This window comes from Azolla caroliniana, unplaced genomic scaffold (genome assembly GCF_043228905.1).
Source record: "Azolla caroliniana isolate FFs.n. ecotype wild unplaced genomic scaffold, voAzoCaro1.0.p SCAF_4, whole genome shotgun sequence".
In the NCBI taxonomy this organism is placed as follows: domain Eukaryota; kingdom Viridiplantae; phylum Streptophyta; class Polypodiopsida; order Salviniales; family Salviniaceae; genus Azolla; species Azolla caroliniana.
This window is the reverse complement of record NW_028230439.1, coordinates 2,169,625-2,184,516: the sequence shown is the minus strand read 5'-3', so window position 1 is coordinate 2,184,516 and position 14,892 is coordinate 2,169,625. Positions and strand designations below refer to the sequence as shown.

Genomic DNA, 14,892 nt, shown 5'->3' with positions numbered 1-14,892 from the left:
GATATCTACTAAAGTTTAAGGTATTGCTACAATGCTATCAATGTCTCTCTCTATATCCCCACTCTTTCATGCAATGATATCTACTAAAGTTTAAACAATACTACTTTCCCCTTCCTTGCCTCCACAATAGCTTAAAAAAAGGCTTCATTGTTCTAGGTAACAAATGTTTCTGATGGATGGATATGATTTGACAGCCTAAAATGCCAAAAAATAGAAACGCTATTTCCCCAAATCCTTAAAATTTAGGGGGATTTCACCGATCCTTTTTCAGCATCTCCTCGAAATGTCAATATGTATATATTTATACATGTATGTAATGTATGTGTGTGTGTGTGTAATGTATGTAATGCATGCATGCATGCATGTATGTATGTATGTTCTCTATTTTTCTTATCTAATGTTGTAAATGAATGATCTCGTGGGCCAATTTTGGTCTCAGAAGACGTTAATATATCTTTCTCTCTCTCTCTCTCTCTCTCTCTCTAAAGTTCCAAAGTTCCATAGTACGTAATATACTCGAATGCATTGGCAAGCATTCTTTTTCATACGACTGAAAACGAATGCGTATGTTATCAAAAACATTCGTATGGTTTTTATTTTTTCACTATTTACCTTAGCTTTCTTACCTTTAAAAAAAAACTTTGTCTTATAATAAATAATGAATACAAAAGTATGGTAAATACCATACGTTTGAGGGTGTTTTTCCATACTCGGATGATTGGAACATTCTCGGGAGGTGAATGAACGTATGGTACGTATGGTGCATACTATGCTCCAAAGCTTTGACATTGAGATTTTTGTAAGTCACCATCACTATCCAAGAAAAAACAGAGCAAATCTGGGCTCGTTCTCCTTCCAATCCCACAAACCCCCGGCAATCCCTCACACGGACAGAGACACAGGACGCAGAAAACGCGGTGGAGGAGTAGCTGATCGGTGCATTTCCTCTCCTATCTCCCCTTTTTGCATTTATGCAGAGGTTTTCTGGTTGTTCTCATGACATTTCTCTCTGTTTTCCTTCCTTCTCTCTTTCTCTCTCTCCCTCAGATAACTTTGGTCCGTTGCTTCTTCTTGCTTAAGCTATGGCCTGCTTCGGTTGTCTACCTAGAAGAGGAAACAGGTTAGTAAGCTGAGCTCAGTGTTCTCAGATACATGTAATATCCGGCATTAGTGGTCGCTGTTTGAAAATTGTGCCTTTTTTCCACGCATGGATGATTTACATAAGGTATCTGATGATGGGATGGCTTGTGGGGTGATTTATATATAAAAATGGAGGTGTATTGGAAAACACATGTTGTGGTATCACACGTCAGCTATTGATTGTAATGAGATAAATTTCTAATGATTAGATGGTTTGTATAACATCATTACATGATGCCACATATGTTCAGATGATTTGAGCATCTTAGGTTTCATTCAAAGAACCATGCAGGCCGTGATGGTATAGAAACATGGACAAATTTTGAAGAATTGCATATTTCTGTGAAGTTCAATCCTTAGATTCAAAAGCCATGCACCCATTGTTTTGGAACATTATAAAACTATGAAGCAATTTTATATATGAAAAATCTTATCCTACTCAACGGCTGAATCTTTTTGTGAATTTTTTACCAGCAGCGCAAAAAAGAAAACCTGAATTGTGTTAAGAAATTTTATATAGGAAAATTTGATCTCATGAAGGTTTTTTGGCTGATTCAACTCAATAGCATACTAGATGAGGTCAAAACACGATTAAACAGTCACAATTTGTATCATCAAGAAACCCTATATTTTGGTATTGGAAATTTTATGTGGTATTCTGGTAAATACTATAAACTTTAGGGGTTCTTTTGGTTTTTTCCTTAGCTGGGAGGTTATTCTGCTAGATATCCAAAACACCAGAGATTCTTTTCATTTTTTATGCCTGTGAAGCCCTTTGAGAATTGGAACCGAAATCAGTACTAGTCACAGAATCGGATCCCAGATTCAAAGAATTTTTGCATTTGTTTCAGAGTTCCAAGTAAAGGAGGAAACCATTGGAGAATTTTTTCGCTGAAAGAGCTCCAAGCTGCCACAAATAACTTTAATTATGACAACAAACTTGGTGAAGGAGGTTTCGGGAGCGTCTATTGGGGACAGTTGTGGGATGGATCTCAGGTTTTAGTTAGAGAATTATTTTCTTTAAGTTTTAATAGAAACACCTAACAATTATGATGGAAAATATATCATGCAAGTATCCCTCATTTTTTACAAAATTGCCAGAATAGCCCACTTTTTTCCAGCTTCCCTGAATTCTCCTCTCTGCACAAATTCTCTCTCCCCCCCAGCCCCCATCTTGTGAGAGAACTTTTGTAGTCTCTCAAAAGATAGAATTGTAGAGAGAGAAATCTTGTAGAGTTTTGAGGGAATTTCTAACACGGGGGTATTGTGGGGTTTCGGGATGTTGAAAGTACTAGAGGTATTTTCAGATTTTCGTGGAGATCAAAGAGTATTTTGGTAAATCTCACTTATCTTAAATTGAAACCATTTTCCATCCAGCTATGAGGTTTTCTCTTTTCATAATAGTTTTCGATACATTCTTTTCTTTCTTCAGATTGCAGTGAAACGCCTAAAGGTTTGGAGCTCAAAGGCTGAAAAGGAATTTAGTGTGGAAGTTGAGATTCTCGGCCGAGTTAGGCATAAAAATCTCTTAAATTTGCGGGGTTATTGTTCAGAAGGTCAGGAACGTTTGATTGTATATGATTATATGCCAAATCTGAGTTTGCTTTCACACCTACATGGACAATATTCATCAGAAGGTCTTCTTGATTGGAACAAAAGAATGCACATTGCGTTAGGATCAGCAGAAGGTGTCGCGTGAGTAGAAAATAAGTAGCTTTTTTTTCTCGATATGGGTATTAGCAAAACAGGGCAAAACACCGAAATACCCCATTTTCAGATATGTACCAGAATGCCCATAAGTTTTCAAAATTCACCAGAATCTCTGAAGTTTCAAAACTAGCAAGAAAGGAATGCACTGAAAGTTATCAAAACCATCAGAACACCACAAAGTTTCCAAAAATTAGCAGAACACCCCTCAATAGTAATAAATTTCAGGCGTATTCTGGTAATTGTTGAAAACTTAGGGGTATCCCGCAGCCAACAATTTAGGGGTATTTTGGTGTTCTATCTGCAGAAAGAAATTGTGTGGCACTGTTGAACACATGAGGATTAATGCAAAGTCATTCTTATGCCTTTCTTCTCTCTTTGTTTCATTTTTTGGCAGATATCTACATCATTTTGCAACTCCGCATATTATTCATAGGGATGTAAAAGCAAGCAATATCCTGCTTGATTCTGACTTTACTGCTCAAGTAGCCGACTTTGGTTTCGCCAAGCTTATTCCTGAAGGTGCTACTCATGTCACTACTAATGTAAAAGGAACTCTTGGTTACCTTGCTCCTGAGTATGCAATGTGGGGAAAAGCCTCCGAGAGTTGTGATGTTTATAGCTTTGGCATATTACTATTAGAACTCATAAGTGGGAAGAAACCCATTGAGAAATTAAGTCATGGTGTGAAACGCAGCATTCTCGCGTGGGCAATACCATTAGTGGAAGATGGAATGGTTGAAGAGCTTGTGGATCCAAAACTCAATGGAAGATATGATAAAGAAGAGTTAATTCGTGTAGCTGAGGTTGCTAGAGTATGTGCTCAAAAGGATCCAGAGAATAGACCGACAATGCTTGAAGTAGTTAACCTTTTGAAAGGAAAAACCAAAGATGGTGATAGCATAATTACGGACGAAGGTATCCAAAACATAAGTGAGTTTGTTTGAATTCTTGAGCAAAGCAAATGGCCGATTGAGATTGTTGCGGGTAAAAAGCACACATAATTTGCAAAGGCTTTTCTATCCCATGTGTGTACAAAAATACTACATACACATGTAACACTCGTTTTTCTCAAACACAATATGCTATATAGCTGCAAAACCAGATGATTATTACATCTTGGATGTTCCAACGAGATATGCATGATTTCATTGTACATTGTGCTATTATGACCATTCATTTGAATCATTCTCTTTTTTTGTATCCAATCCCCTCAAAATTGTTTGCTTGTTAAAGCTACGTAAAGAGATCCTACTTTTAACATGGCAGCAAATTTATTTTTGTAAATTGAGGCCCAAGGTTGTCACCTCATGTTAAGATTAGCATAGTTTATGCAAACTGTGCGTAGACTTGATCCATCCTCCAAAGTTTTCATCATTTCTCTTTCTCTGATTGTTGGGTGTGTTTCATGATGGATTTTTTCGTAAGATGGAAATGTGTTTAGGAAGCAGTGGCATAGAAATAATTATGAAATTCTGTAACTGTGAACTTCTCTTTATCGAAAACGTCCACATTAGTCTAGTTCTTTCCTTCTGCCCTTTATTTAGCATGATAATGTGCATAAATGCATCTTTGTTGGAAGTTTTGATTATATATGGAGGCTATTGATGTGTTTGTTTCAATATCTAGAATTAAAAGTTTGTGCAGTTAGAGTGTCCAAATCAGATAATGGTGGTATACTCAACAAATTGTAGAGCAAAAAGGAAGCTAAAGAAGTTCTAGCATTGGAATTTGCTGAAATATGAGAACTAAAATTGATGTTTTCTCTAGATAGTGAAACATGTTATAAGAACATTAATCTATAGTGGACTAATTGTAGTATAAATTTTTGTTAGTTGATGAGGTATTGTGCTAATGAAATAAACATTGTACTCCACAAATGCATCTCCAAGTTGGGCAATATTTGCCTACCTTTCCAATCTTTTGTTTCATAGCTAAGTAAATAGGTATGCTCAAATGTCAACGTCAATGTTCTAAATCATATTTTACTTGTTGCGCTACAAAAAACAAAGTCAATTTCAATGTTGCTTCCTTTGGTTGAATCCATGCCAAACCAAAGTTTCTTGTGTAAATACACTTACTTAGAGGAAACATCCTTGTGTAATGGAAAAACTTTCAATGTCAAATTTAGAAAGCCATTTTTACTGGTGATGTGGAAAATAGTCAATATCAATGTTAAGCCACTTTTTTGGGAGCAAATCATCCTTCCATTTGTTGGACAAGTGTCAATATTTTTAGTGCAAACACCCCTTGTAATCTCAATGTCACTCCGAGTGTTGTGATTCCATTTATAACTCCATCCTTGTAAGGAATAGGACACTTCTATTATCAGACAATCCTTACTGTAATGGAAAAGAAATATTAGTGTAAATGTCGTTTTTTTTAAAGCCATTTCTACCCATGGTGTACAAACATATAGCGTGCATGATCATAAACAAAGATTATGAAGAGTTTTTATGACAATCACAAGTGTTTAGCCCTTAAAGCATAGGTTAGTTGCAAAGCACAAGTTTATGTCAACACCATTTTGTTCATGTGTCGAAATTTAATAAGGTACCTCATGAAACTATAAACAATAATATATTGGGATCTCTATACATAGATACATGCACATAAATCGAATTATGACTACATCTCTAAATGTTATAATTACAATTTACAACATATATAACATTAAAGCCATTTCCTTGAAATTGAAAACAAAACTTTTGGATTTCCATCATTATTTAGTGAATTTCCAATGTATGTTTAAATCTTATGAGTGGAATTTACCAAAATATGTTTACGCATCCATGTACTTTGTGTGTAGCTTCATGACAAAAGTGTCGCAAAGCAATTGGCTGAAATACAAAAGATAGGAACACGATCATTCTAAATAAAATCTAGTTAGTCAAAACCTCATAATGTCACCTTATATGAGAAATTGGACCTCGACATTACTAGAAGCACAAACATCAAGGTTCCAGTGCCTAATAAATTTTTTTCTTAATGTCATATTGATTACTAAAAGAAACAAATAAGTATAAAATTCAAAGACAGCCAGCCAGCCTTGGGATTTCAATCAGGATCCTTCTACTTTGAGAAACCATGTGACAAAAAGGCCAACACAAAAGGAGAATATGATGCCAATAGGTATCATTCATTTTCTAATATAAATTTTGTCGTTCATGCTCAAAAAGTAAAGCTACTTAACACTTATAAGGTTGATTCGCTCTCTCATTTACATAATTTCAAACAAATGCTCAAAGAAACATCTCAATTCACTTGAAGTATAATTGTTGTCATAACCATCATTGGCTCTCCAAATTGTAATCAACCAAACCCATGTAAGCCACTTAGAGCATTAGAGTCCATCTTAACATAATGTAAACTAACTTATATCCATCTAGTATGTTTGGATGAGGATATATGTAAAAACAAGATTGATAATGGAAAAATGCTCTCAATTAGCAAAAATGATCAAAGAATACACGTTTGTCCACAATAATGTGCAATATTGCAACATGTTGTACCGGTTTTATAATTATATGAGCAAAAATACTACACAAATCCAAGGTAGAAAGCAACATTCATAGGGAAACAGAACACACAACTGAAAATATCAAAAACTCATTATCCTCAAACATTTGCATTCATTAAAATTTGTGTCCAAAACCACCACATCATAAAACATGTTTACGAGATGTCCATAGAAAGTATGTAATTTCCAAATTGTGAAGAGAATTAAGCATGTTGTAATGTTACATGTGAAAAGCAACTTAGACACTAAAAAAAGGAGATTTATTCATGTTTTGATGTTTACATATGAACAACTCCTCAGTTGGTTGTCTATAGCTTATCATGCTCAGGTGATTCTCTCAATACATGTCTACAAGGATTGAATACAAATCAAGGTCCAAGCTTGTATCAATCAAAGTTCACATATACCGTAGTAACTCTTTTCTTGTTTGTTCTTGTTTTATTTTACTGCTCATAAGCATTGAACAAAGAAGTATAGAACCAAGGTAAACTAGATCTAAACAATGACAATCCCCACATCTGGGGCCATCAATAAAAATATATATTATAAGAGACCATATCAACAAGTCCTTGACTGGTCAAGGATACACTTACAAAATATTTACCCTTTCCTCAAATTACAAATGCAAAATCCTCCTTTGTTCAACCATGTAAATTACTGATAAAGATACCTACAAGCGTAAGAATGCATAGGTTATCAAGTGCTTGAACATGTCTTACAACTCTACCAATTGATCCAATCAACCAACTTATCCTAAGACTCCTCCTTGGCGATGAACGCGAACAGTTTTTCTTCACCAAGGCATTCCTCATTTCACACATGGCAGTTGGCAAAGATAAAGGAAATCCTTTTTTTCCTTTTGAAACACCCTTAATTTCACTTTCTATGATTGGTTCCACATTAGTGTGGCTCCAAGAGTTAAACCTTTGTAAAATATGTTGTTTCGAGCATCCTTTATGTGTGGGCATGCAAAGAACAGTTGTTGATGATGCAAAGTGCATCTCCTGTAGATGGGCACCACCAGAGATTTTTTCCCATGAGAAAGGAAGAAACAGCCTGACAACACCAGCACAACATCCCAGTGGTGTTTGGGGTTTGTGTCTTACTAGTAACTCCATATTGCCCTTCTTATCAGGCATTTCATTGATATGGATAATTTTCCCCTTTTGAAATGCAACTTCAAAGTCTCCCACTGATGTTGATAGCCATAGACACTCACCAAAAGAAGGGCAAATTTGTTCTTTGAACCCATCTTTTTGGACATGGTTCATAAGAGTCATATTAGAGCTCTTTCCAAGTACAAAAGAGCTTGTATTATCATTTATGATCTTTATATAATCCACTGACCCCAAGAGTGTGACAGATGAACCATAACGTTCCTCATAAACTTCAACTTCTTGTGGTTTATCTTGCAAGACATTTTCCTTAACTTCAAGTTCTTGAGATAAAGCTAGCACTATCCCTTGATAGTAGTTTGGCATACCATGATGATCAAGCATGGACGAAGTTAATCTAACACCGAATCCGAAATTGACTTGGGAATACCACATGTTTAGCTCATCCGCACAAGCTAGCGTTAACGTACATTTTGTGTTCTCTACACAATGGTCTAACAAAAGCACGTGCCCTGCAAAAGCGAATGATCCGACAGCTTCAGAACAGAGCATTAGTTTTGCTACACATTTCAAGATGAATTTCACTAGGAAAGGTATGTTCTGCTCCAAGCTTTTTATCAAAGCTCCAACTGGAAGCCAACTCAAACACTCCAATGCTCTCTTGATGATTGAAAGCCCTTGCAAATGATTTTCGCTTGTATATAACAACTTTTGCACAATGGAGACGAGTGAGATCACCCTGGGGACGAAATCATGTTGTGAGATTATATGCACAAAGGAGCTCTTATATTTGTTGTTGATGAATTCAGCAAGATGACAATTGGCAAACAAAGGAGATCCAAATGTGATGCATTGAACTTGTTTCTCGTAAAGGCCATTTGTTGATTCAAGAACCCGCAAACCAAGGAGTGAAGCCACAGCTCCACCTAATGAATGTCCAGTGAAAGTTACATCTTCACCAGATGCTAAAAGCTCACAAATGAACTCTATTGGTATGCTCTGAGCTCGCTCCATAAATCCCCAATGAGCTGCCCCTTCAGCGAAAGGAAGCCGTGTAGGAAAGTATTTTAGGTCTTGCAGGAAATCCTTCACACCAGAAGTACCTCTACAAGCTACCACTACATGTCCTCGACCACAGTTTCCCAGGCTGCGTGCAATCAATACTACTTGATGGTGTCCATCTTTATTGAATCCAAAGTCCCTGAGTGGGTAGATTTTACCGAGCTTCTTGGTTAGATTTTGTATAACAGATGGCAAAGTTTGCTCATAGACAGCATCAGAAAAGAAAAGTGCATCCATCAGTCGGGTTGTGAAGCATTTGTGATTCTCGTGGTTCCTCGGTGAGGATGTGTTGCAAGAGGAGGTTAATCCATTAGGATGATCCATATAGGATGGATTTGTAATTTCGACAAATTAAGGAGATGTTTCTTCAGATACAAGCCCACATGCTATATGTGGGCTTGAAAGCACCCTGATAACAACAAAAGAACCATATTTAGTATAAAAAAATTTCGTTGTCCATTTGTTTACTTTTCGCATATTAGATTGATATGATCTTCACAAAAATCCTGCAAAGATCTTTAAGCTTTACCTACTTGGCGTTTGTGAATTCTCGCCAAATTATTCGATGATTGTGCATTCGATCCAGATGCTAAATAAAGGATTGAAACAAAATATTAATCAACACATATTTATAGCAACAAAAATATTAACATTTAAAATAAATACAAAAGAAAAACTGCATACTAGATAGGCAAGATATTATCTTTCACAAAAAGGAGAAAAACAAAAAGATATCATAAACTTTTACCTGATTATCTCTTGCAGAATCTCGCCTAAACTCAAAACTTGCCAATGCTATATGGATCTGAATCTTGCCAGATTACTCGGTAGTATTATGCATAGTCTTGAAGCAATATTCTGACACATATTTACACAATCAAATCAGAAGAAATCTTAGTTTAATGCTGTTTAAATACCATGCATTTTAGCACAGAGCTTTTTTATACACAATAAATACCTTTCTTTTTCTTTTCTTACCCAATAGAAGAGGAGCATTTTTCTGTTCAATAGATATTTTCTTTTGTTTTTGTTTTTTCTTTATGTGCTTTTTATCCTTCTTTTCCTACCCAATGTAATATAGAGCATTTTTTCATAAGACGATAAATCTTCCTTTTTTACCCACATATTTTGTACAAAATCAGAGCATCTTTCAAAGAATAGATCTGTTTCCTTCTCTTCCTCTATAGAACAGATGCTGCTTCTTTTCTTTTCTTATTTACTCAACATAAAACAGAGCTTTTTTCAGAATATATCTCTTTCTAAAATGTTTCTATGAAGAGTTTACAGAAAAAACCTTCAAAGAAAGGCTAAAGATCTTAATTACTTTACATCGCAAAATCATCAGAATATCACAAAAAATAAAATCGGAAATGGAGACAGAAATAAAAACAATAAACGAGCACGGAATAGACAACATCAGGGGGAAATAGATCATCGGGAGTATGAAAAGGATATCCATAAATACCAATGGTTTTCTTCTTACTTAAATTTTATCCATATCTCCTGCAAACTCTGTCATCGACATCTCTGTGTGTGTATTTCTCTCTCTCTCTCTCTCTTGCTCTTCCTGAATTGTAATTTGACTGACAGAGGAGCCATGAAGAGGAGGAGTTATGATGTAAATTGTAATAGAAATTGAAGAAAAGAAAACGAATAAGAAAATTACGTGCTTTATTTTATACTTAATAAAGTTATATATACTTTTAAATTTATTTTTTATGTGTGTATTACTATTACTATTAATTATTTTGTTTCAATATTTTATTATCTATATGCATATGTACACACGTTATACATACATTATTACATATATAATAAGCAAAAAGCTTAATCATGTCTTTCTATTCCATTTTTTAGATATTTATTCATCAAATACGACAAATTGGTACATTTTGATGAATAAATATCTAGTCGGAAACCTAATCACATTTTATCAATCAAATGTGCCTATGCTTGTGCCCCAATTCGTGTTCATGTCCATGTTTACTATTCGTGTTCGCGTTGTGTTTGGGTTAGGGTTTCTACTCTTCTTAGCTAAAAATGTTGGTGTCGTCCACAAAAAAAGAAGAAAATTAGTTATATATTGTCTGTAATTCTTCTCCTCATCTTACTCTTGCTTGTTCGTGTTCGTGTTTCTATTTGTGCTCTCCCTGGCTGGATATGCTAGTTTTGGTGCCGAAGCCAACTAGTCTTTAGCTCTAGATATTGATTGATCATGGAAGTTGGATATAAGGGAAACTTCATCAAAATATTTGTTTCTTTCTTTGTCCACGTCCGGTGGAACTTTAGTTTTGATCTTTGCTCAAACTTTACTGTACAGTGGCCACCACCCCCTCAATACCCCATTATTGTTCCGTAAAGTTATGAAATAAACGCTCCAACTTTATATTATGTCCGATTTGAAATAAGTTTGAAAGAAATTTAAGAAGTTAGACATATTGATTTGTCTTAACTCTTGATGCCTTTTCGTTGTTGGTGATGCTTGATGAGTAAAGGTGGTGTACCCTAAATGGTGTTTAAGATCATTTAATGTACCATAATTGTCAATGAGACCGTGACATCTAGCAACAATCATCGTGTTTAAATCAAGATTATAATTGAGGAGGATCATTAGTGAGCTCTTAATCCTTAACACATAGAGTAATAAAAGTCTTAGAATATTGACATTTAAGTTCTCGTTAAATTTTTAATAACTTGTATTGTTTAGTCAACTTTATAATTTCTTTAAAAAAAGCATAAATAATTAAATTTGATAAGAGATTAACAACCCCCCATGGTGACTAAGTATGACGAGATAGAATATTAAATGTCATTCATCAATTTGTAAATGCATGACAGTTCTAGAAATTCTAGGTAGCCTTTTAGTTACACAAATTCGGTCATGTATGAGAAATGATATGTATTTCATTATTGCTTGCATTTAACCATTTCTCAAACAATGGAGCTGATATGAAATATGTATCGATTTCTCCTTTTAGAAATGTGTTTCATGTGGTAAGTGTTGGGCCTTTCTATTGAATACGTCACAACTTACAAGTAAAGAACTTTAAGTGTTTTCCTAACTTGAATGAACATTTGACCATAGGAGTGGTTACGTGTTTGTGAATACCAGTTGAGCGTCATATTTTACCAAACAATTTTTTTTTGGAGCTCTTCTTATTTATTGTGTTATTGGAAAGTTTTTCCCTCTCTAAGAAGGTCTTAATGGTAGGAATCATTTAAACCAAACTGTTTTTGTTTACACAATGTCACTAGTTTGTTGTTGTCTCTATTAAGTAGTTTCTTTGGATCATAACATCTCGATTCCCCACAAATTAAAAATGATGCAAATACATATTTTGGGTGGTCTCTAGAATTTATTGGTCTTTGAACCAGTGACAAAGTTCACCTTGCATACACTCTGGCCATAATCTCGTGTAAAACAACCATTATAATGTGTTGAACCTAGATTTATCATGTATTTATATAAATCATTCTCGAATATGGCATTTCCTACAATTTGTGCCAATGCATATGGGGGGGATGTAAGGAGTAGAGTTCAATTGTATTCTGACTTTTATTCGGTATGTAAGTAGGGCTTAATATTGAACAACATAACTCATGCTCACCCAAAAATGACAAGATCATTGTGCACAAAATGCCCCAATTTATATACCCTTTTACATAGCGAGATAAAGGGAAGTCGATGATAAACTATTCTTGAAGGCAAATATGCTTAATACCTATAACTTTTCGTAGTTTGTGTCAACATGGACAACAATTCAATGTCACAACTCAATACATGTGTGAAGTCATGTCTAGAACGCAAAGAAGAAAAGGGAATACTTTTTTAGATATTATTTCTTATGGGATAAGCTATGAGGTGTAGCACCATGTGGTGGTTTCGAATCAGGATATTTTGTTGTGATTAAAAATTTGTTTCTTTGAAGAACTTGTCAATTGAAACATCATAACGTGATAAAGGGCAGCTAGTTCAAAGGTATATACATGTGCTTGGTTTTTTTAGGTGGATTGAAAGCTATTTGGGAGGTATATACATGTGCTTGGTTTTTTAGGTGCAATAAATAATCGGGAGCTAATCAATCAAATTGCTGAAATTTTGTGGGTTGTATCTTATCTTAGGATAAATGTACCCACAAACTTAGTTTTGTCAAACAAGAGTTGTAAAAAGACGCATGAATAAGAGTTCCTTATAACATCACACTATATGAAGCCAATTTACTACCTTTTTACAAACTTATAACATGTAAAGAAAATAACATAGTGTGTGATGTCGTTTCTAAAACACTTAGATTGTGTAGGATTACGATTTAGATGTCCAAATACATGGACATACTTTTTGCCGAAACCTTGTACCCATGTAAAGATAAACACAAAAACAGAAGCATACAAAATCCACACACATGTTTACATTACAACAAACACATATGAAATGCCACTTACACTTGCACATACACACACACACACACACACACATTGCATAACCACACTTACACATACACAAAACCTTGACTCACAAATTTTACACTTACAAAAACATACAAATTCAAACTTATATACAAGTTCGCACATTCTCTTGTAAAAATACACACAAATGAATACATATTTTCATAAAATCATACAATCACTCCCAGTCTTAATCTTTGCCTTTCAATTTTTTGTTTGTTCCTATTCTTGTTTTTCATTGTGATTTACTAATGTAAATCGCGATTAATGTGCCCTAGTTGTTCGCATTTTGATTTGCTAATTTTTTGTTTTTTCTCCCTCCAATTACTCACACATTTTGATTAGTCATTTTCACAATTGAATTATTTATCATCGGGTATAACAAGTATCCTTGCCTTTGACTTGAGATGTTGGTCCTCTTCTTCTTCCTCTTCCTCTTCCTCCAATCCAATCTTTGTCCCTGCTACTCAAGAGGAACTCCTTTGGTTCGAGCACTCTCATGAGAAGTGTTGGTTGCCTCATTTGAAACACCCTTTATCAAACAAGGGTACACTTTGCATGTTTCCTCCTCCTAAGGGGTTTGAGGAAGTGGGTCATTCACTTGCCTTGTTCCCACCAAATGTGCATGGACCTTCATTTTATGCACCCACCTGATGTATTGGTCTTCTTGAGGTGTTGATTTTCTCCAAGGGATCTTGCTTTTGTTGAGAGCTTTTCCATTTGCCTACTCGCTCCGAGATGTGAATCGCTTCCTCAAAGTTTATCGGTTTTGGTTTCTCCATTTCTCTCTGAATATCACAATCCAAAAAGAAATCCATGCAACTTGTCAAAATCATGCATGTTTGAAATTTACAACATAATTCTTCGATACCTAGTAATATACTCCTTGGGTTTCCCAAACTCTTGTTTTAATGATCTTCGTTCATCAATTAATCTATATTGCTCGTTGGATGAAGTAGTCTTGCATCCTTTCTTTAAACCCCTTTTGATTATTGAAGAGACTATTATCCTCCGCCAACAAGTACCAATTATAGCCGTCATCACAGAGCAATCGGTTCACTACGTCCACCCAAGCTCGTGGCTACACACGATATTGCTCCAAGTAGCTTTTTGTGTCACAGATCCACTTGTTGAATATTATAAACTCTTGTGCTCCTAAATACTCCTTCAAGGGAATGGCTTGTAGCCTCTATGCTCCAAATCGTCCTCCTTGACCCATTCCTTTTGGTAACTCTAACTCCTCGGGGAATGTTGGTAATTTAGAATTTTGCCAATTGGGCTACCATGATTTCCATCAAACTCATCCCCATTTGTGACAATTTGATCACGCCACTTTCTTATTTGCTTTCCTCCTAGTAGTTTTCTCTATTCTCACATGCTTTCATATGTGAATATGTTGCCAACCTCCCCTTCTTAGGCATTTTTCCCACTTTGACTGTGCTTCTTGATTTCATACCAAGTGTAACACCCTTAATATATGGTTAGGTTAATAAAAACAATGAATACGTGGTGAAAACTCAACAAGGGACAAATATGCTCCTTTATATTATACAACTTAGAATATTACAAATTAGCCCTAAGGTTTGGGACAAAACAAATAGTATGAGACGGGAGAAGTTGAGAGGAGTTGGGATACAACCAATACGACCTGAGAGGGAGAGAGAACACCAATCACCAAATTGGAAAACTATGAATGACTCTTCCTCCAAATGTCATCTCCTTATATGGCCTAATATGGTTGTTGGAACTAACCATTGGACGTGCCTATTGGGATTGGGACTATGTTGTTTGGTGAGTTCTAGTTAGTTTTTGGACAATTTGCAAGTCATAATAGACTGAATGCACCATAGGTGCACTCTTTGTGTTACCTTCGACTCTAGCCTTTATATAAAGGTCATTGAT

General features: G+C 35.2%; 2 protein-coding genes across 5 annotated transcripts; one reads left to right on the top strand and one right to left on the bottom strand.

The window, feature by feature from the left end:
- Positions 1-917: 917 nt before the first annotated feature.
- On the top strand, positions 918-4,050 carry LOC147864746 (PTI1-like tyrosine-protein kinase At3g15890). Of its 2 annotated transcripts, XM_087318897.1 has the most exons (5): positions 918-936; positions 1,048-1,120; positions 1,992-2,136; positions 2,573-2,835; positions 3,245-4,050. In XM_087318897.1, exons 2-5 carry the CDS (start codon positions 1,083-1,085, stop codon positions 3,792-3,794), a joined length of 996 nt encoding a protein of 331 aa, XP_087175023.1. In that variant the 5' UTR covers positions 918-936; positions 1,048-1,082; the 3' UTR covers positions 3,795-4,050. The 2 variants fall into 2 exon arrangements, with proteins under 2 accessions (XP_087175023.1, XP_087175022.1); XM_087318896.1 differs by lacking the exon at positions 918-936 and having other exon boundaries at positions 999-1,120.
- A 2,813-nt stretch (positions 4,051-6,863) lies between these two features.
- LOC147864745 (uncharacterized) lies at positions 6,864-10,163 on the bottom strand. 3 transcript variants are annotated; one of them, XM_087318895.1, is made up of 4 exons: positions 10,010-10,163; positions 9,293-9,402; positions 9,078-9,133; positions 6,864-8,953 (listed from the first exon to the last, which is right to left on the bottom strand). In XM_087318895.1, exon 4 carries the CDS (start codon positions 8,866-8,868, stop codon positions 7,009-7,011), a length of 1,860 nt encoding a protein of 619 aa, XP_087175021.1. In that variant the 5' UTR covers positions 8,869-8,953; positions 9,078-9,133; positions 9,293-9,402; positions 10,010-10,163; the 3' UTR covers positions 6,864-7,008. The 3 variants fall into 3 exon arrangements, with proteins under 3 accessions (XP_087175021.1, XP_087175020.1, XP_087175018.1); XM_087318894.1 differs by having other exon boundaries at positions 9,074-9,133; positions 10,028-10,163; XM_087318892.1 differs by having other exon boundaries at positions 10,028-10,163.
- Between the last annotated feature and the right edge of the window lie 4,729 nt (positions 10,164-14,892).

Coding starts and splice junctions, on each gene's coding strand:
- LOC147864746 (XM_087318897.1), top strand. CDS start 1,083: ATGGCCTGCTTCGGTTGTCTACCTAGAAGAGGAAACAG. Junction 1,121..1,991: donor CTACCTAGAAGAGGAAACAG/GTTAGTAAGCTG, acceptor CATTTGTTTCAG/AGTTCCAAGTAAAGGAGGAA. Junction 2,836..3,244: donor GGATCAGCAGAAGGTGTCGC/GTGAGTAGAAAA, acceptor ATTTTTTGGCAG/ATATCTACATCATTTTGCAA.
- LOC147864745 (XM_087318895.1), bottom strand. CDS start 8,868: ATGGATCATCCTAATGGATTAACCTCCTCTTGCAACACATCCTCACCG.